Here is a 22761-nt window from a genome sequence, read left to right on the forward strand (position 1 = left end):
TCAAAGTCCATCACAGAATCCGGACAAGCAGGATCTCTAATAACAGGAGTATTTGGAGCAGTAAAAAATTGGAGCCTCTCTTTGTTTCCTTGGAGGCTGTTACTTTGATTCCCTAGCAGCAGAAGATTATTCCTCAATGTCTCCAATCTATTAACGATCACAACTTGATCCTCTGTTGGTAAATTTGAATAGGTGTTTATAAAATCATCCTATAGGGAGTTGTCAAGACTCAGACCTTCATACATTTGAGCTGCTGAAGGTAAATTCTTCCCTGCAGATTTGACTGCTTTAGCAGCCACTTTAGTTGTTAAGACCTCTTCCCCCTGGCTGGAGAAATCCATCAAATCAGGTTGCAAGGAGTTCTGGTTTTCAGCAGCTTTAATCTCCTTACATTTCTTCCTCAGAAGTGGAACAGGTCTTGATGTATTCAAAAAGGCATGAACCAGGAAAATCCCTTTGCTTTTAAAAACTGCAATCTCTGTCTCATTATTAACGATGGAATCTTCTTACTTGCAAATGTGAGTAGGACTCTCTGCACCTGGCCTGGTAGGCTAATCATTTCTAGCTCTATCAAGTATAATCTAGAAATCCCCTTCCCTAGTAACGAGCTCAGATGTCTTAGGATCTTAGGTTTTGTATTCCATAAAGGTAGCCAGCCTCTGTATCTACAAATCGTCAAACTTTTTTTTTTGTTGAAAAACCAGCTGGAAATTAGGGCTTCCATCATCCCTTTTGCATGCGAAGGAGGAGACTGGAGGTAAATCTTTACTCCCAGGCATTGTTTGCTCTTTTGCATGCAAAGGAGGAGACTGAAGGTAAATCTTTACTCCCAGGCATTGTTTGCACATTAGCAGGATTGTGTTGTAGACCTCTAGGACAACTACAGAGCTTTTTCTCTTCAGTTGTCCCACTCATCATCTCAAGTTTCTCATTAATTTCATTTAAGCGCCTTAGAATACATTTAACTGTTAGAGCAGTCAAATCCATTAGATTATCCAACTCCGTTTCAGGATCATAACAGATTTCTTTGCCTTTTAAAGGGACAGTATTTATTTCTGCTGAAGTTTCTTTCTCTTCCTCTCTTTCTGTCCATTCACTCCTATTTTTATCAGCTAAAATGGCATATTTATTTGAGACAGGAATGTTATAAAAAGTCCTTTCAGCAAGAAAGTCATCTATCTTTGTTTGTTTATATGCTGGAGGGGAGGAAATTCCTTCCTCCATATCTCTGGGGTGTTCTCCAGGACCCATTAGGCTTTATTTATAGCAGACAACTACAAAAGCCTCCAGCAGACAAGAAAAGAAAGCATTGAGTGAAGAAGGCAAGTCCAGTATTAACAATATATGATATATCTTGTATATCCAGCAGGGAGGAAACAGAGAGAAGAACAACATCTAAGAAAGGAGCCACAAAAAACCACTCACCAACCATCAGCCATCTTGGTTCTCCCATATATCCCATTTTCCAACTTTGGGGGTTTCCAGAAGTAGACCCGTTCAATATACAAGAAAATACCTTTTGTTCCATGGCTGGCAGCAACCCTTTCTTCTGTTGCAGATGCCTTCCAAATACCCTGTAGGGTTGCACTTTTCTATGCACTCACCCCCTTCCCCTTTTTGACCAAAATTGTGGTTGAGAGGTTAGAAGGTGGTATGGAGGATATTCTTTGCCAGATTTGGTTCACAACCCTGTTCATCTAGACAATGAGGAGGGCATATATCTGCCAGAAGTTCCCGATTTACTGAGGATGGTGCCAGTACTTCACCTCAGCATATCTCACCTACATCTCATGCCTTGGAGAATACACCTCAGAGGATAGATTTCCCTGCTGAGGTTCAACAGGTGTTGTTGCAGTCACATTAATTGTCTGCTAGACATTTGTATCGCTACAAATGTAAACCTTTTCCGAGTGAGCTGAGACTAAGAGAATTTCTCCTTCATCTTGTCCCGTTTCTATAATTTTGGACTACCTGCTATATCTGAAACTAGATGGCTTAGCCCAGTTGTCAGTGAAGGTTCAGTTTGTAGCTATTTTGGCTCACCATTCACTCATCAAAGGTTACTCAGTTTTTTCCCCATAGGGTGTCCCAACAGTTTCTCAAACATCTTTTTAATATGTATCCTGCAAAGACCCCAGTTTTGCCATAGTGGTCACTATCATTTGTGTTATCACAACTGATATTAAAACCTTTCAAGCCCTTGGCCATTTGTTCCATGAAATTTATTTATTTATTATTTAATATCGTTTATACCCTGCCCTCCCACTGAGGTGGGCTCAGGGCGGCTTACATGGAATTTCATATAAATACAATTAAAACCTGTCATAAAACATAAATATAAAATAACATTCATTTAAAATACTCCTAAAACATTGGAACATGATGATCTGATAAAAAGCGAGAGCAAAGTTATTTATAATACAACTTAAGGTGACCATATATTCTGATGGTATTCATGCCAGCTCAGTTCACTTGACTTATTGTGTGGTGGGCACAGGCTGGAGAGAAAAAATGGTGGAGCCAGGGCACAGGGCACTCCTCGGTGTATAGTGCAGCTCCTTAGTCAAAAACTTGGTGGAAGAGCTCTGTCTCGCAGACACTGCGGAACTGTAAAATTTGCTTCTCAGAGACTATTACGTCTGCTAGGAGGGTTAGTGAGCTGGCTACTCCCAGTTTGGTACCCCCTTCAAGTTTTTTTGATGAATGGGTGGTGCTCGGCCAGTTTTAATGTCTTACCAAAGGTAGTATCTAAATTTCATCTATCACAGGAGATTATACTCCCAGTGATTTTCCCTTCACCATCATGACAAGCTGAATGCATGCTGCACATGTTCGACTTAAGGAGGGCTCTGTTGTTCTATTCGAAGAGGACTTGAGCATTTAGGAAATGTCTTCATTTGTTCGTTTGTCATTCTGGTCCTAACAAAGGGAAAACACAGTCCTTATGCAGGTGGATTGTTTCTGCAATTAAACCTCATTATGCTCAAGCCAGTTTGCCTTGCCCTCTCATTATTCACACTCACTCCAACAGAGCACAGGCTTCTTCAACAGCCCTCTTCATGGGGGTCCCTCTTCTGGAGATATGTAGAGGTGCTACGTGGTCCTTGGTTGATACCTTTGTGAAACATTATGTCCACAAACCACATGCAAGGAAAGAGACAGAGGTTGGCAAAACAGTTCTTCATTCCAAAATGATCACCTGGGAGAGCTTCAACCCATCTCCTTTGGTGAGTCGTTTGTTAAAATCGCAATGTGGGGCTGCACAGAAGACCAAAGATGAAAACAGGGTTGCACTTACCTGTAACTGTTGTTCATCAAATTGTCTTTTGTACAGGCACACATTCCGAACTCTCTGTTTTAAAGGTCTACGTGCTTACAACGGCTCAGGCAGAACTCCCTCAGAGTACATGATGGTTTTGGTGGGAAAATACATTGCAGCAATTCTGGGGGGAGGGTTGCCCCCTAGTGAGTTTTTAAGCTAAAGAAAACCTTCTCTGTGACAGGCCTGCTCATGTGCAGTCCCAATGTGCACCTGTACTGAAGATAACTCAATGAACCAAAGTTACAAGTAAGTGCAACCTTATTTTACTGGTGAAGCTACATCTGACATGATGCATTTAGTTTTTCTCAAGAAGAAGAAGAGATTGGATTTATACCCTGCCCTTCACTATGAGAAGGAGTCTCACAGTGGTTTACAATCCCTTTCCCTTCCCCTCCCCATGACAGACACCCTATGAGGTAGGTGGGGCTGAGAGAGCTCTCTCTCAGGCTGCCCTTGAGGGAACAGCTCTGAAAGAACTTATGACTGACCCAAGGTCACACCAGCAGCTGCATGTGGAGGAGTGGGGAATCAAACCCAGTTCTCCCAGATTAGAGTCCGCGCTTCTAACCACTACACCAAACTGGCTACTTCTGCATTCAAATGAGAAGTAGCAAACTGAATACAATTTGGAACTGTTTATAGAGAAGAGTTGCTAGAATGATAACATGAATGCAGTATTTATTATCAGAAGCTGTGAGAACCTGAGCTGAAAGGAACGTAATAGCATTTTGCAGAGGAAGGAGAGCTATTTAGATTAAAGAAGGCTAATGACTGGTGGCTTATACAATGGCTATTAAAATGTAGGAACTCAGAAGAGGGCTTTTAAGGTCAGTAGAACTGTAGCTTGATTTACTATTTGTAAAAATTGAAGGAGTTTTTCTATAACTGTGTGGGAAGCAATATTCTCTCCAGATTCAAGATACATTTATAGGGGATATTTTGTGACATTAATATTGGAGACTTAGGACAGGCTTGTCATGATGAAAGACATTTTTCTCCAACACATAGCCTAAGATTTCAAACACACTCTTCCTTAAGACATCAAAGATTGCCACAACAGTAATCAGGTTTATGTCAGGGTTCCTAGTCAGTCACACTCAACACCATGTCTTCAGCAGAGTCAGTTTATTGAGAGAGAAAGTACTTGAGACACCATGAACTCTTCTGTCAGGAATGGCAGGAGAAGCGAGGGCCCCTTGGGATATACCCCCTTCAAAGCAGACCCCCTGATACTATGAAGCCAATAAGCAAGCTCTACCAAGTGCAGGCCAAAACTCAGCCGTTAGATTCCCGGTGGGAAGAGCTGGGGAGAAGCGCTCACAGCCTCAAGGACACCTGGGGAGATAAGTGCAGTAACAAGGGAAGGAGGGAGGGAGGAGAGCGCCTACACATTCCAAGCCATGGCAGCGTTAGCTGACATTCTGCTCCTCCAAAGAGCCCCTCCCCCCTGGTTTCTCGGGGAAACATGCATGAAAGTCCTGGAGGAGCTGGGGGGCACACACATATGAGGCCTCCACCCACTCCTGATGTTGCAGCCCGAAATCCACTCACTCCACCAGGTAAAATAAGCAACCTTTTGAATTTAGAGTCCAGAATTTGGGAGAATTCGAAATGCGGTTCACCATCCACCATCAGGGGAGGGGGGCGCGGTCGATCCGACCTCCAGGCATTTGGCCCCGGGTCCCATTTGAGAAGGCTATGATGAAAAACAGGATGCAAATGACTCAGGATTTTGGGCAAAGCAAGTTCTACAGTCACATCATTCAGAGTATGGACTACAGGGAAAGGACTGATATATTTCCATCCCAATTTTCTGCTGGGCTGCAACCCCTTGATGTTCTTGGTGGAAACATAGACAGTGTCCCCGGGTTGCAACCCCCATCCAAGTGACAGTTTTTTGTCTGCTTGCACCTTATAGGCGGCTTTTGCTTTGTCCAGTGCTTTGCCCACTACTGTCCACACCACTTGCAATTTAGCACACCAGTCTGCCACCTCCCCCCCCCCAGGGACCATCAGGAAGAAGAAAGGGGCCCCTTCATAACCGTACACCACTCTGAAGGGGGAGACCCCCGTTGAGGAGTGAAGTGAATTGCTGTAGCAATATTCGGCGAGTGGCAACAACTCCACCCAATCATTCTGTTGAAAATTAGTAAAACAGCGGAGGAATTGTTCCAAAATCTGATTAATACGTTCAGTTTAGCCATCAGTCTCTGGGTGATAGGCACTACTGAGAGCTCATTCCACTCCCAGGACCTTCAACAGCTACCCCCATAACTTTGCCACGAACTGGGACCCCAGGTCTGAAATAATCTTGCGGGGGGGGGAGGTGTAGCTGGACCATATGTTGCATGAATGCTCTTGGCCAGAGTCCGTGCTGTAGGCATCTTGCAAAATGGAACAAAATGGACTTGTTTGGAGAACAAGTCCACAATCACCCAAATTCCGCTTTCTCCTTGGTAGGGGGAAGATCCATGACGAAATCCATGGAAATCACCTCCCATGGCCCACCCGGGGTGGGGAGTCATTGTAACAAACCCGGGGGCTTACTGGGACGGGGTTTGCACATAATGCTGGTTTGTCATGACATCTTTGCGCATGCTCAGCCACCAGAACTGGCGCTGAAGAAGATGTAATGTTTTCACATAGCCAAGGTGTCCAGCCAGTTTGGACCTGTGCACCGTGGCCATAACCTCACCACATAGGGTGGTGGGAATGAACAGTCTACGCCCCTTATACCAACAGCCATTGCTCCACAGCTCCAAAGTTCTGTCCCCCTCCACTTCCCTGTGGTCATCATCAGAGAACGCCTCAGCGAACTTCACTTCCCAGCATTCCTCAGTCATTTTCTTCTGGGCTTTCGCCTGGCCCCTGGTGGTGACTGCCCCCTCCCAGCTGAGTGGGCATGAACATAGAGTCAATGATGCCCTTTTTCGACTGTTGTGTTGGGGGAGGCGCAAAAGCGTGTCCGCTAGGGAGTTTGACTTCCCCGGGAAATAGTGAAGGGTGGAGTGGAACTTGGAGAAAAACTCAGCCCAGTGCTGAGTTTGGCATTCAGGTTTCGGGGAGTGCGCAGCGCTTCTAAGTTCTTATCGTCAGTCCACACCTGATCAGTCCAAGGTAAAAAAACAAAAAAAAGAAAAGTAGACTACTGGAAGTCACACAATGTAGTCTTTGTAAGTTGGCTAAATTTTTGTTTGTTCTTATGCCTACAAACTAGAATCCCACAATAAACATATCAGATGAATTGAAAAGTTAGGAGATTGTTTGTTTATTAAAATGAATTATCTTCGGGGTTACTCAATCATGGTACCCTTTAAAAAACAGAACAAAGGGATTTTCTCATGGAGTATTCTAAAAGAGATGTTCTATAGAGTAATGTCTTCTTAATAATAAACTCATCAATGTTTGAAATACAACACAAAGTGTATTTATTTTCTCAATAGATTCGGTAACTGGAATACAAAGAAGCCCTATGAGTATTTCATCCTACTTATAATACACTCTTGTTCTTTTTTAAAAAAATAGAATAAGAAAGGAACTAAAGAAAATAAGATAAAAATTACTTAACTGCCACTGTTCTTCTTTATTCAAGAAGAAAAAATATCTATGCAGTTGTCTAAATAGAGAAGTTCTCTTTGCTTTCATCTGCAGAAGTCTTGATTTACATGCTAGGTAGGTAGGTAGGTATCGTTTTATTGTATATGGCCATAAGCCTTCACAATATCAAAACACTCTCAGAAAATATATAGATTAACATATACATGCTAAGTAGCATGCACTCTTCAGTCTCTCGTCAATTTAAACAATGAAGGATTTCAGACAGCCTATCTATTCAGGAACTATTTCAGGAACTGGTTACTAACAGGTTTTTTCTGTCATTTCAGACAGACCCATTTTAGTAACTGGTTCCTAACAGAATATATTTACATGTTCATATAATGTTGGTTGTCTCCCATTTGGGAAGCATGTCTGAGGTGTTGTTGACGAAAACTGCTTTCCTCATGTCTTCAATCCCTTCTTCTGGATCTGAATCGCTACAGTGGGCTGTGTAAAATGCCCCGTAGTGCTTCCTCTGGTAATGGGTTTTAAGTGCCCTCCCCCCCTCCGTGCACAATCTCTCCTCTTTTTTAAAAAATGTTCTACTGGGAGAGCGATAACACTGAAACAGTATGTCAAATCAGCATCATAGTGCTCCCAATAAAATGTTTTTTAAAAACCTCTCAGGGAGATCATGTGCATGGAAGAAAATGGCAGGAAAAGAAAGCCGCACAGTTTGAAATGGCCACAGCACTTCAGAGACAGCCCCTTCCCGGAAGGGAAATGCTGTGTGAAACAGCTGTCCTTGTACTGGTTTTCTCCATGACAGGCCAGTAACAGAAACCATGCAGTTTAAAAAAGTAATGTGAAATCAACCAATGTATCTTATTTGTTTGTCTCTCCAACTAGAAACTACTGTAAGACAAATCAAAAGATAGTGTCATATTCTGTGCTTGAAATGAAATAATATATTGGAAACATCACAATAATCTCACAGTTCTTTGCCAACAAAGTTTCTTCTCATTGGTAATAGTTTTGTGCTAGCAAAAACCTTGTGACTGCTTTTTTATTAGGTCGAATACCTAGAGCTGTTGCATCTGTCAATCAGCACTTGCTAGCATCTGATGATGTCGTCAGCTGTTGCCTGGATTTAGGGGTTCCCAGTATTTCTTTCCGCATTAATGGACAACCAGTGCAAGGAATGTTTGAGAATTTCAACACTGATGGACTCTTTTTTCCTGTGGTGAGCTTCTCAGCAGGTGTCAAGTAAGTTGTTCCCCTATATGTTGAATACCACCTAATGTTATCCATGGTTATTGTGTCCCACTGCTGAGATACTTTGCATTTGTCATTCAGGAAAAGAAAAACAATTTTGTATCAAAACTGTGAGTCATAGATAAATGGCCAAATAAATATAGAATAATTGATCCCTCTCGCCTTTGCTTGGATCATTCCCAGGTTAGCATAGACTGAATTTACTATTATTTGATTTTCCCCCCATGTTCTATGAGAAAAGATTTTGGTCTGTGTCATTTATCAATGGACAAGTGTCTACATATAGCACCACATTTGGCACTAACTAAGATCTTTCTTGGCAGCATCAACAAGAGGTCAAAGTCTCTCACACATAAAATGGATTTAAGGAAGAGTGATGAATCACTATGGTTAGCACCTCACTGATCTGTTGTGTAATAGAGAAGATATTTGAGTGTTAACTTGGCGCTTCTCCCCAGATCTAATATCATTTTTTTCCAGTTCCAGTTCACTTCAAAATCATTCAATTTAAGCAAGAAATAATTAATTAAAAATTAGTAAAATCCAGCCAAAGTTAATAAATATTTTAACATGTGTTTAATTCTCCAATTAAAAAAATCATTGCTACTTTAAAGGGATAACTTTTGGTAGATCATGTCCATACTCTGATTCTTAAGCAATTCAAATTATTTTTATGGTTGCTAATACTATTGGTTCCCCCCCCCCACAAGATAGATAACTTATTAGAATTTTATGTAATGGCAATGACAGTTCAAAGTTAATAATGAGGCCTAATGCGGTTTATTAAATGAGCCTTCAAAATTTCATGCTTGTGAACAGATCTATTAAATGCATTCTGAATTTTAAAAAGAATCTATGTTCTGGCTATTTTACAGGGATTACTGTCTCTCTAACTATAGGGCTTCTGGCTGTGACCCTGGTTATCATATTAGAATAATTCCTTTAAGCCAAACCTATTCATTTGAGCTATTTTAGACAAATGGTTTCTTCTTGGAAAAATGAAATGGTTAACTATTGCATATCTTAGAAATAAAACAAGTGAACCTATTTTAATAAATTCAAGAGCCATGCGGGTAGCTGCTTCCTACAATATTGCTTGTGAGGAACACCTTGCCTCTGTTGCAAGTCTCATAACTGTGGGGCTTTAGTTGAGAAGCAGGACCACTGTGGAAGCGGGCATAGATATGTGTATAAAATTATGCATGGTGTAGAGAAAATGGACAGAGAGAATGTTTCCCCTTTTCCTGTAATATTAGAACTTGGAGCCATGTGATGATACTGATGTACTGTGGACAGATAAAAGAAAGTACTTCTTCACATGCGGCATAATTAACTTATGAAATTTGTTGGCATGAAACGCAGTAATGATTTCAATGGCTTTAAAAAACACTAGATGAATTCATGGAAGATAGGTCTAACAGCAGCTATTAGCCATGATAACTAAATGAAACCTCTATGTTTCATAAGTGTACTTTGTGGGTTTTGCAAAGGTATTTGGTGGGCTACTCTGCAGAACAGGATGCTGGTCTGGACTAGATAGCCCCTTGTTCTGATCCACTAGGGCTGTTCTTGTACTCTTAACCAAAGCTTAGCATTGCAAGTAGTTGCTCCTTCTCCCAAGGCAGTGTAGCCATTTTATCTTCAGTATGGCTACAACAATATGGATTTGCAATGTATGATCAAAAATTGCAGAATTCCATGGATATATGGATTACATCAGCCAATAAAACTGTCTTGTAAAAACAACTACTGTCCAATGGCTGATGCCTCTCAGGGAGCAGGCATGTTGTTTTCTTTCAGAATGTTTATGTAGACAAAAATTACTTACACTGCAGTGTGTTCAGGCAGCCTAGTAAAAACGTTTGTGGGCTAGTAATATTTGTGGATGTATTTGCAAGGCCACATAAAAAGTTAATGAAATTAACTATTGATTTATAAATCTATTTGAAAGAAAACTACCAAGTAATTTTATAGCCAAATGTAGCTAAAATTCTGCAAAGTTTCCTGGAAAAGAGAACTAGGATGCTTTGAAAAAAAACAGGACATGAATGAAATTAATTTTCTCTTTGTAGAAATTACTGGTTTTAAAATCTATAAATTCTGTAAAATATATTTACCCTTTATATAATAAAAAACATTAAAAACCTTTCTCCATTGTAAATCTGCTTTGAAATGATTACTGAACTTGTTGTAATTTGCTTTGCCTAAGAAAAGCAGTTCAGTTACACTGAACAGGGAATGCTGTTGATGTTGTTTACCTGGATTTCAGTAAAGTTTTTGACCGGGTTCTCCATGACGTTCTGATGGGTAAACTAGAGGACTAACTAGAGGATAGTTAGGTGGATAGGGAGCTGGTTGGAGAACCACACTCAGAGAGTAGTTGTCAATGGCATTTCATCTGAATGAAGGGAGGTGTCCAGTGGGGTGCCACAGGGCTCAGTTCTGGGCCCAGTACTTTTCAGTATTTTTATAATTGATCTGGATGAGGGTGTGAAGGGGCTACTCATTAAATTTGCAGATGACATCAAATTGAGAGGAGCAGTGAACACACCAGAAGATAGAGATAGAATTCAATGAGATCTGAAAACCCTAGAAAAGTGGGTGGATGTGAACAAGATGCAATTTCACAAGGATAATTGTTGAGTTCTACATCTGGGTAAAAAAATGAGGAACACGCATACTTAATGAGGGATAGAATTTTGGGTAGCAGTGTGTGAGAACAAGATCTTCGAGTACGGGTAGATTGTAAGTTAAATATGTGCAGCCAGTGTGATACAGGGACAAAAAAGGCTAATGTGATCTTGGGAGTAAGAGTTTTACAGTAAGAATTGACAGTAGAATCCGCTACCTATGGAGGTGGTGAGCTCCCCCTCACTGGCAGTCTTTAAGCACCGTCTGGACAAACACTTGTCAGGGATGCTCTAGGCTGATCCTGTATTGAGCAGGAGGTTGAACTACATGGCCTGTATGGCCGCTTCCAACTCTTTGATTCTATGATTCTATACTATTGTCTGGACAATGTAAAGGTGTATTCAGCTCCTGTTCTATATTGCTATCCTTTACAGGCAATCAGTTAGGGCAATTAACAAGCACATCTGTATAGAGAATTATTTTGGGGTAACTTCATTTGTATTTATTTGATGTGAATATCTAAATGCATTTACTGCTGAGAAACATGTCAAGGACAAAAATGAAATTAGCATTCTAACAGTTTTATCTCTCTCACTTGCCGAGAGGGTTTAGAAAACTCAGGAGTCCAGATGTGTTGATGTGAAAAGTCAACATCTTTGGAGATAAATGCCTGGTGCCTTTTGTAATTGAACAGGTGGTCTGTTAAGTAGTGATGCTGCAGGGCAGCCTCATTCTGAAACTTGCTTTGTGTCAGAACAATATTAGGTATTTGACATATTCTTGAACTTCATCCTGGGATAATTATGTAAAATGGCTGGAGATGCCATCACATCTGTTCAGGCAATTGGGAACAAGCCAAACAAGATATCTTCAAATTAACTCTATGATTGTTTGATTGGTTTCACTAGATAATTGGTCTTCGATATTAGCTACATTTTGCAGATTAATTTTGACTCCATGATGTCCTTCTCTAATGAACAGGTTGTTAAGCCCACAATAGCGTTGATTTTTTAAAAATCATAAAAATTACTTGTTTGAGATATTAATGAAGGGAACAAACATGGCACTATTGACATGCTGTTCAGAGCAGACTAAATACTATATAGTAAGTTCTAGGAGAAAGATATGTATCTGATTCTGTCTTCCCAGTTTAGATCAGTTTTTCACTGATGCTTTATAGAGATTAAGGCCCCTCCATCTGATTACCGACAGGGTATCCCAAATACATTTTAAGCTTCTGCAGTACCTATAGAAGAGGCAACATCAGGGGAGGGTCTTTGTCTCTATGCTCTGTTTGTTGGCCCTTCAGGGTAACTGGTTGGCCACTGTGTGCAACACGATGCTGGACTAGATGGACCATTGGTCTGATCCAGCAGGGCTCTTCCTATGTTCTTAGAAGACAGGTAGCTTCTTGTCTGCCATTCATTCTTAAATATTGTCCCAACTCTTATTGAACTATTAAAAGAGAAACTGAGAGTATATTTGTCTTATAAATAATCATCTGTGTTCAGTCCACATTTGTATGGAATCTTTTAATGTCTGGTTAGTTCGTGATATGAAGGAGCTCTATTGAAACAAGTGCAGATACTTTACTACACTGAAGTGTTTCAGTGAACAATAATCAGTGCACTTTCCTCTGCTTTTCTTGGTAAGTGAATGTCTTGCAGGTCAATAGCCTAATGGTGTAATGAATGCCCTAACAGTGGTCTGGTTATGCTATCAGTGAAGTGAACACAAATTTTACTGAATAAAAACATTTTTAGGGAAACATCATGTCAGCACTCAACCTTTTTCCTTTTTTCTCCTACCTACCGGTGTGGCCCTATCTTCTTCCTGTTTGTTGTTGGTATTCCAACTGGGCCATGGATTGGGACAAAGTACTGCGTTTTCCCCAAGACCACATAGGCAAACTTTTAGAAAGACCTTCTGTTTTTTAATCTTGTCTGCCAATAAAGAATATGAACAGGGATAAACTTGTTCATTTACATAAGAAGGTCTTGAGAATCGATTTACATGCCGCTACCCTTTTAGCGTTCCGTGTGCCTTGGTGTTTACTCATGCTGGCCACATGACCACGGAAACATCTTCGGACAGTGCTGGCTCTTCGGCTTTGAAACGGAGATGAGCACCGCAACCCTAGAGTCGGATTCGACTGGCTTTTGAGGAAGGGAACCTTTACCTTTACCCTTTTAGAATATTGTTATTGCAAACACATCCCCAGAAGTCTTAGAATTAATAAGTAACCAGGTCTTATTCAGTATGACAAAGAGTTCATTAAAAATGGTGCTCAGTCCTCAACGATTGTTCTCATTACAGAGACCTCTAATAAGTTCTTGGTGCAGTTACAATCCATTATAAAAGCTAAAGCATCTGCATCAGAAGCTGCATGAAGAGTTACTACAGTTCAAAGAAGAGCTGAAGGAATGTAAATACAAAAAAATTCTACAGGACCAATAAGATTATGACAACAATAAGGTTTATCCTTGGCTCTTCAATAAAAAGAACCCATTTCCATCACATTTGTGAACTCTCCCAGCACCCTGGAAGAATAATGAACTCTTTTCCCACTAACAATGAAACCAGTACAGATATAGATAAGAGCCAAGCAAGTTTGGGACCCTCGTTGTATTTTTTAAACAAGGGCAGAGGAGAACAGAACATCAAAGGAATTCTATCTACAGAGTGGAAGAACGGAAGATATGGCAGAATGTGCCTGCTCTGGCCTGCAGGCCCTATACCACACTGGCCTCCTAGGTTTTTCTCACCACCTGGAGAGGCTTTTCTTTCACTTTTTGGTAGTCCGCTGCCACCACCTGACCTTTGTACAGAATTGCCTGCTGGGTAGGTCAGGACTCCCAACTTCCCTTCCAAAATCTGAGACCTTGCCTCTGTGTCTCCCACTACCCAGCACTGGGTTACCACCAGTTTACTGCCTTGTGCACCCCTGGAGGAATAGCCACTTGTCAACTGCCTGCCTTCACCCTGGCACTCCCTCTAAAATAGCATGTCCAAGGTGGTGGAGATCTATGTGGTGCAGAGAACTGTCAAAAGTTATAAAGTATTTATTAAAAAGAAAATGTTCATAAGCATACTTTTAGCACAGCACCGGATTGAGCAAGGAATTCAAAAGAAATGGATAAACTGCAAATCCTATGTCCCTTTTTCTATACATGCCCTAGTAGATGTTAAGACATAGGGCAGGCTCTTTAGCTTAAGGAAGTTACAGATCTCTACAGATTTACCATTACTTTGAAACTACTTTTTGGCACCCTTGCGTGATGAAGGGGGTCTTCTTTGCCCCCAGTCGTCGTCCCAAAGAACGCCTCCCCCTTTTTACAAGGGGAATGGGAGGCCTCAGAAATGGAGCAGGATACCTGGTTTCATCACCAAGGGTAGCACTGCACCCCTGCGAGAGTCTTAGGAGACGCCCGCCTGGTCGCCTCTTCCTCCGACCTCCGATTGGCCTATCTCCCCCACTCGACTCCGCAGTTTTTTCCTCCCCGGCCTCCCTTCTCGTTCCCCTTGTATACCTGTTTCCCCCCTCTCCTCCCTCTCATTGGACACGAGAGGTGTCAATCATACGTGGCTCCGTCTCCTTACAAAAGCTCCGATGCTCTGCCCAGGGCGGGTCGGTTCGACCCCGCCCAGAACAGAGGGTGTGGATGCCCAGCGCCGCTTGGCTGCGACAGCTCTGCGGGTCCCGGCGACGACGGCATTGCCCCGAGGCCCGCCCTCTGGCCGTGCACCTGGAGACGCACTCTGTGGGGAAGGGGTTGTGCCGTGGCCCGGCACCCCTCGTCCCCGCTGCCTCCTGTGGGATGGAATGCCCAGCGCCACTTGGCTGCAACGGCTCTGCGGGCCCTGGCGATGACAGCATCACCCCGAGGCCCGCCCTCCGGCCACGCACCTGGGGTCACGCTCTGCGGGGAAGGGGTTGCGCCATGGCCCAGCACCCCTCATCCCCGCTGCCTCCTGTCTCCGGTCCACTGCCTCCTTGCCTGGTTTGGAGCCATGGGTCGTGGTAAGTGGGGCTCAAGTGGGAGCTCACGGGAGAGGCCCAGATCGTTAGAACCGGGACATACCTTTAGCTGCCCAGGCCAACCACATGGTCAATGGCTGTCTCCTTAGTTGGGAGTCCTGCCTGCTCTCATGGCCTCAGCACCCAAGGAAAAGAGACTTCCTACCTGCTGCAAGGAGTTTTTATCATTTCTGTTTCTGTACCCATTGACCAGGTCACACTAGGTCAAAGAGGCGTTTCCTGGAAATCTCCAGGACATGTCTTTCCTGGAGTCCCTCTAGTATTTTATTCCTCCAAATCTCTGTTCCTTGCTAGGAGGAAGGGGGGAGATCTTGACCCACCCATTATCTCTCCAGCTAGATCTATTAGCATTTGTATGAAGGTGAACTGAGGTATGTCTGGGAAGCAATTGAGCTGATCCCAGCCAGTTCTCGGCCCAGAGGAAAAAGAACTTTTTAAATGCATCATGGCACTTTTGCCCATTTCAAACCTCCCAGGGGAAAATGCATTCAAAGAAGAAACAATTTCAAGAGAAAACACTCTATCACTTCAGGTTCATTTTCTTCAGGGAAACTGATCTCTGTTATCTGGAGATCAGTTGTAATTCTGGGTGATCTCTGCCTCCCCTCAAAGTTGTCAATTCTAGTTTCCCTGGAGGTAATGGCTGCTTTCAAATGGGGTGGAGAAATTGGTTAGAGGCTGCGATCACACACACTAAATAATCCACTTTCAATCCACTTTTGAATTGGATTTTGCCAGTTCACACAGTAAAAATGTACTTGGAAAGTGGATTATTTAGTGTGTGTGGTTGCAACCAGAGAGCGCTTTTTCTTCTTCTCCCCTAAGAATAGACCTTGCAACACCCACTGAAGTTGTGGTGAAATAGGTTCAGGACTGACAAAAATATATATTTTATTCAATGAGTAGGTGGCATTCTCTGCCAGTGGATATAATGATAACCATGAGCACAGGTGCCTTTAATGAAGAGTTAGACAGATCCATGAAGGAGAAGTCTGTCAATGGCTACTAGCCTTGGTAAATTAAGAGAACCTCTGTATTAAGAACAAAAGCCTGCTGGATTAAACCAGTGGTCTATCTCAGGGGTCCCCAACCTTTTTTAGCGTGTGGGCACAACTGGAATTCTGACACAAAGTGGCTGCTACAGTTTACCTTCAGTCACACTGTGAAGATCCCTGTGCTGTGGTGGCAGCTGCTGCGGAAGCAATGATGATGATAAAATTACTTCTCCATCAGCCTATTGATTCTGAACAGCTGTAGGATGAGCCACAACAATTGAGAGAAATTTGGCTATGGCCAGATGACTTTATTTGTTTGTCTCTCAGAAGCCACATCACCCTGATGGAGTGGCACAAGCGGCAAACCTTCAAGAGGGATAATCAACTCATTTCTGTAACCTGAATGAATACAGCAATCAAGTAAGATATTATGTATAGTCTATTTTACCACTGCCACACAGGCATAACCTTTCTGAATATGGTTTCTTTGCATAGAGCCTGTTGGTAAGCCCTGAGGGTAATACATTTAGATATCCAAGGGTAAAAGCTCTTCTATATTTTGGAACCATTAGATTTTTCACATCACCTGGCATCTTTTTGGGACATGGAATTCCAACTGCAGCTGAGGAGCAGGTACGTTTGGACATCAGAGCAGTGCTTAAATAATTTAGTTTCTCAATGTATTCTTTCACAGTATTGAAAAGTTCTTTGATGTCCCAGTAATAGATTATCCAGAGAGATCTTGGGAGTTTTGCTGCCTCTGTAGATGGAGGCTCCCTTCAGTCATCATGGGTAGTAGCCAACTGATGCACCACTCCTCCATATATCTATGCTTATGGCCATCAATGTCTCTACAGTGTAATTACTTGTTGAGTAAAGAAGTATTTCCTTTTGTCTGGCCTGAAACTGTTCCCCTATGTTGTAGTATTATGGGAGAGGAAGAAAAGACTCCCTCTGTCCACTTTCTCCACCCCCCCATAATTCTATACACTTCTGTCATGTCTCCCCTTAGCTATCTTTTTTTTTAGACTGAATAGTCCTAGAATCTCCAGCCTTTCCTCATAGGAAAAGTGCTCCAGCACCCTAATCATCTTTGAACTTTTTCTAGCTCTGCAATATCTTTATACAATAGCTTTACCCAAGGGCATTACAACATTGGCCATTTTATTTTAAATCCCTTTCCTAATAATTCCTAGCATGGAGTTTGCCTTTTTCACTGCTGCTGCACACTGAGTTGACATTGTCACTGAGCTTTTTACTATAACCCCAAGATATCATTTAGTCTCAGTCTCAGCCAGCTCAGATCCAATCAGCATAAGTGTTTTTATTCCAATATACATCACCTTCACTTACCCAAACTGAACTAGATTTGCCATGTTGTTTCCCACTCACCCAATTTAGAGATCCTCCTGTAGCTCTTCACAATTCACCTTGGTTTTCACCATCCTGAATGATGTGGTATTATTTGAAGACTTGGCTGCTATGCTACTCACCCTCCATTCCAAATAATCTATGAACAAATTAAATAGCACCAGTCCCAATAGCAATTGTTGTGGGACCCCACTGCTTACTTCTGTCCATTGTAAGAGCTGTCCATTTATTCCTACTCCATCCTTTTTGCTTTTTAACCAACTAATTCATAAGGACCTATTCTCTTGTTCTATGATTGCTAAGCAGAGTCTTTGGTCAGGAACTTTGTCAAAAGCCTTTTGGAAGCCCAAGTATATGGTGTTACCAGACAGTGGTGGTAGAAAGTGCTGTGAAGTCACAGCTGACTTAGGCAACCCCATAGGATTTTCAAGGCAAGAGATGTTCAGAGGTGGCTTTCCTTGGAGGTCTCTCATTCAAATACTAGCCAGGGCTGCCCCTGCTTAGCTCGGAGATATGACGTGATCGTGCTAGTCTGGACATCTGCCAGATTACCATTATTCAAATGTTTGTTGACCGACTCAAAGAACTCCAAGAGGGTTTATGAGGGAGGGCTAGGGTTGCCAGTCTCCAGGTGGGGCCTGGAGTTCTCCTGGAATCACAACTACAGATGAAAGAGATCAATTCCCCTGGAGTAAATACAGCCTCATCAAAGTATATGGAATTACATCCCGGGTGAGGTCCCTCCCCTCCCCAAATTCCACGCTCCTCAGGCTCCATCCCCAAATCTCCAGGAATCTCCCAAGCTGGTTGGGAACATGAGGTAGAACTTCCCTTTGCAGAAGCCATGCTGATTTTTCCTCAGCAGAGTTTGTTCCTCTATGGCTGCGGTCACACACGCTAAATAATCCACTTTCAGAGCACTTTCCAACTGGATTTTTACTGTGTGAACTGGCAAAATCCAGTTGGAAAGTGGATTGAAAGTGGATTATTTAGTGTGTGTGACTGCAGCCTGTGTGTTTAATCATTCTCTTTGTAATAAGAGTTTCTACTAATTTGCCTGGGACAGATGTTACTCTAATGGGCCTGTAATTTTCCTGGGTCCCCTTTGGACCACTTTTAAAAAACTGAGTGATATTCAGAGGCCGTAAATGTGTAAAAGGTAGGGTCCAATCTGCATTGGTATTTCCCACCATTGTGATCTCACATCATCTTACAAATTTCTGTCTGCATTTCATGCCACATCCACTCTCCTATTGTTTCATCTCAGCATCGGCTGTCTGCATCATTTTATTGCCATTTAGTGGTGACTCCAAGGTCACTATGGTGTCTCACCGCCTTATCTGAATGTGGTTTTAAGGTGGTACAACTGCTCCTTCCCACCATTGAGCCACCGTGAGCAAAAAGCAGACAAATGGAGCCGAATTCTCCCTCCCCCCCAATCTTTTCTAAGGAGATATGCAAATTGTCACAAAGGAAACAAGTTAGCTGAAAATCCAGTCATCTGCATTTAAAAGCACACCTGAGAGGTCGCTCTTCCTCCCCTCGCTCTCTCCCTAAACAACTTGCATCCTGATGCAGACAGAGGAGAGCTTTATACTGAGCCAAATGGGAAACCAGCGCCACAGCAGCATGGAACAGCTTTACATAGCAAATGCAGATTGGGCCTAGAGCTGGGAGGCAACATCAGGTGAGGTCCCTAGATGCTTTGCTTTGTTTTTGGTCCTCCAGGTTGGTCACTGTGTGAAACAGAATGCTGGACTAGTTGAATATGTATTTAGTTGTGGCTGTGATCTATGAAGTAATTTTTAAAATGGTTAAAAATACATTTCAAAATTAATATCAAGTTATGCATTTACTAATGGTATTAACTGATGGTACTGATACTGTTTATGTATGAATATTGGATGGTTGGGGTTTACAAACTAGTATATCCGAGAATGTCATTACCTTAAGAAATGTAGTAGTTGATTTATCACTGTATTTCATTTGGCTTTTTAAAAATGTTGTTCTCCTTACATATTTTCAACTTTTTCATCCACAATTGTGCAGAGTACGTTTCTTAATGGGTGGGCGCCATGGAGAGTTCAAGTTTCTACCTCCTGCTGGATACGTGCCTTGTTATGAAGCTTTACTTCCAAGAGAGAAGATGAAGCTGGAACCAGTAAAAGAATATAAGACAGATTCTGATGGAGTTAGGGATTTGCTTGGTACAACACAGTTTCTCTCCCAAGCTAACTTTATTCCTTGTCCAATTGACACCAGCCAGGTATGCTTTAAAAATATGTGAAACATATCTGAATGAACCTCTATCAGTATACCTTTTCTTACTAAAAGACTTGTCAGATGTATTTTATAATATGTTATCTAATAATTGATAAAACTGACAAAATCAAAGTATCTTGAAATTTGTTGATTCTTCATTTATTTACTTTATAGATTGTTTTGCCTCTTCATCTTGAGAAAATCAGAGACAAGCTTGCTGAAAATATCCACGAACTGTGGGCAATAAATAAAATAGAACTTGGCTGGGCTTATGGCAAGGTACACTTTGAGAATAATTCTATAAAGGAAAATCCTATTTTTTTAATGCAACCAATAGAAAAATAAAAAATCTGCTTATATAATTTAGAATAAATTTATAATTTAGAATCAAATCTTGTGGATCAGAATTTTGCAAATATATTAAATGTAGTTACAAATAGCAAAGTTCACTTGACCTGAATAAAAGTAAGACAGAGCTACAGTAACTATGGATGCAACAAATTTTAAGAACATAAGAATATAAGAGAAGCCAATGTTGGATCAGGCGAAAGGCCCATCCAGTCCAACACTCTGTCACACAGTGGCTAAAAATACCAGGTGCCATCAGGAGGTCCACCAGTGGGGCCAGGACACTAGAAGCCCTCCCACTGTTGACCTCCCAAGCACCAAGAATACAGAGCATCACCTGCCCCAGAGTCCCTATCCATACCTTGTGGCTAATAGCCACTGATAGACCTCTGCTCAATATGTTTATCTAATTCCCTCTTGAAGCTGTCCAGGTTGTAGTTGCCACCACCCGTGGCAGTGAATTCCATGTATTAATCACTCTTTGGGTGAAGAAGTACTTCCTTTTATCCGTTCTAACCCTACCGCTCAGCAATTTCATGGAGTGCCCACGAGTTCTTGTATTGTGAGAAAGGGAGAAAAGTACCTCTTTCTCTACCTGTTCTTTCCCATGCATAATCTTGTAAACCTCAATCATGTCACCCCTCAGTCGTCTTTTCTCCAAGCTAAAGAGCCCTAAGCGCTTTAACCTTTCCTCATAGGGAAAGTGTTCCAACCCTTTTATCATTCGAGTTGCCCTTTTCTGCACTTTTTCCAAAGCTATAATATCCTTTTTAAGGTGTGGTGACCAGAACTGCACACAGTATTCCAAATGAGGTCGCACCATTGATTTATATAGCGGCATTATGATATTGGCTGATCTGTTTACAATACCCTTCCTAATAATCCCCAGCATAGCATTGGCCTTCTTTATTGCAGTCACACACTGTCTCGACATCTTCAGTGAGTTATCTACTACAACTCCAAGATCTCTCTCTTGATCAGTCTCTGCCAGTTCAGACCCCATCAACGTGTATTTATAGTTAGGATTTTTGGCTCCAATGTGCATCACCTTGCACTTGGCCACATTGAACCCCATTTGCCATGTTGACGCCCACTCGCCCATCCTTGACAGATCCCCTTGGAGTGCCTCACAATCCTCACTGGTTTTCACCACCCCGAACAACTTTGTATCATCCGCAAATTTAGCCACTTCACTGCTTACTCCCAACTCCAAATCATTAATGAACAAGTTAAAAAGCAGTGGACCAAGTACTGATCCCTGCGGTACCCCACTGCTTACCACCCTCCACTGAGAAAATTGCCCACCTACACTCACTCTCTGTTTTCTATGAACTAGCCAGTTTTTGATCCATAAAAGGACTTGTCCTTCTATCCCATGATTTTTGAGCTTACTTAGGAGCCTTTGATGAGGAACTTTATCAAAAGCTTTCTGGAAGTCAAGGTAAATAATATCTATTGGATCCCCCTTGTCCACATGTTTGTTCACCCCCTCAAAGAACACTAACAGGTTAGTGAGACAAGATCTTCCCTTACAGAAACCGTGCTGAGTCTGCCTCAATAGGTTTTGTTCATCTATGTGCCTACTAATTCTTTCCTTAATAATGGTTTCCACCAATTTACCCGGTATCGACGTCAGACTGACTGGCCTGTAATTTCCCGGATCTCCTTTGGAACCCTTTTTAAAGATGGGAGTGATATTAGCTACCTTCCAGTCCTCAGGAATGGAGGCAGATTTTAAGGAAAGATTTTTGTCAGGAGATCCACAAGTTCACATTTGAGTTCTTTCAGAACTCTCGGATGTATGCCTTCTGGGCCTGGTGATTTATCTGTTTTTAAGTTGTCTATCAGTCGTAGGACCTCCCTCTCATCACCTCAATCTGACTCAGGTCTTCCAACACCCCTCCTGAAATCAGTGGTTCTGGAGTGGGCAAGCACTTCTCATCTTCCACAGTGAAGACGGAGGCAAAAAATGCATTTAGCTTCTCAGCCATTTCCCTATCATCCTTCAGTACTCCTTTTACCTCTTGGTCATCCAAGGCCCTCACTGCCTCCCTGGCTGGTTTCCTGCTTCTAATATATTTTTGGTCTTTATGTATTTCGCTATATGCTCCTCATATTCCCTTTTTGCGTGCCTGATCACAGACTTGCATTTATCTGCCATAGCCCGTGTTCCCTTTTATCAGCCTCACTGAGAGTAGCTTTCCACCACTTAAAGGATTCCTTTTTACCTTTTACAGCGTCCATTACTTTGTTTGTTAACCATGCAGGCTTTTTCCTATACCACCTGCGGTATATATTTTTTCTGAGCTTCTAGGATCGTAGTTTCAAATAGTGTCCAAGCTTCTCCAATGGGTTTGACACTTTCTACTTTTCCTTTCAGTTTCTTCCTTACATGTTCCCTCATATCAGAGAAGTTTTAACGTTAAAAGTGGTTGTGACAGTCTTTTTGGCCTATTCCCTATTTATGCGAACAGACCAAAAACCACTGTGGTAAAATTAACAATGACACATTTAATAATTCTATGAGCATCAATTTGTGAAGCTATTAATCTTACAATATGGTAAAATAATTCATACGTAGGCAAAGCAAAGTCCAACATAATCATATCCTCGATGAGCACACCGATGAGCAAGCCAATTCAAGTACTTGCAATGGAACTGAAAGTAAGTCTAACAACTACTCTAGTTAAAAATCATAACAAAACTATTCCATTCAGCTTCATGTCTTTTTCCACTCCTTATAACTATGCTTTTTTTGGGAGAATTTGTCTAAGAAGAAAACAAATAAGAAGCTATACTGTTTTTAAAAAGAAACTAAGCTGAATCAAGAGGTTGACATCTTCCAACTTTATAAGACTTCTTACTCATGAGGAAGATTGGTGAAATGAGTGTAAAAACCGGTGTGCTCATCGAGGATATGATTATGTTGGACTTTGCTTTCCCTATGTCTGAATTCTTTTACCATATTGTAAGATGAATAG

The 22761-nt window shown here is 41.9% G+C and overlaps 1 protein-coding gene across 1 annotated transcript in view; it reads left to right on the forward strand.

Moving 5' to 3' along the window:
• Positions 1-22761, forward strand: part of RYR3 (ryanodine receptor 3) — a 366192-nt gene that overhangs the window by 22638 nt on the left and 320793 nt on the right. Inside the window, exons 6-8 of the mRNA XM_015409322.1 lie at positions 7933-8125; positions 19220-19436; positions 19607-19711. Of these exons, the coding sequence (XP_015264808.1) occupies positions 7933-8125; positions 19220-19436; positions 19607-19711 (515 nt within the window). The remainder of the gene's footprint in view (positions 1-7932; positions 8126-19219; positions 19437-19606; positions 19712-22761) is intronic.

The sequence above is a fragment of the Gekko japonicus genome, unplaced genomic scaffold, assembly GCF_001447785.1.
Source record: "Gekko japonicus isolate JY-2015 unplaced genomic scaffold, Gekko_japonicus_V1.1 scaffold613, whole genome shotgun sequence".
Taxonomy (NCBI): Eukaryota; Metazoa; Chordata; class Lepidosauria; order Squamata; family Gekkonidae; genus Gekko; species Gekko japonicus.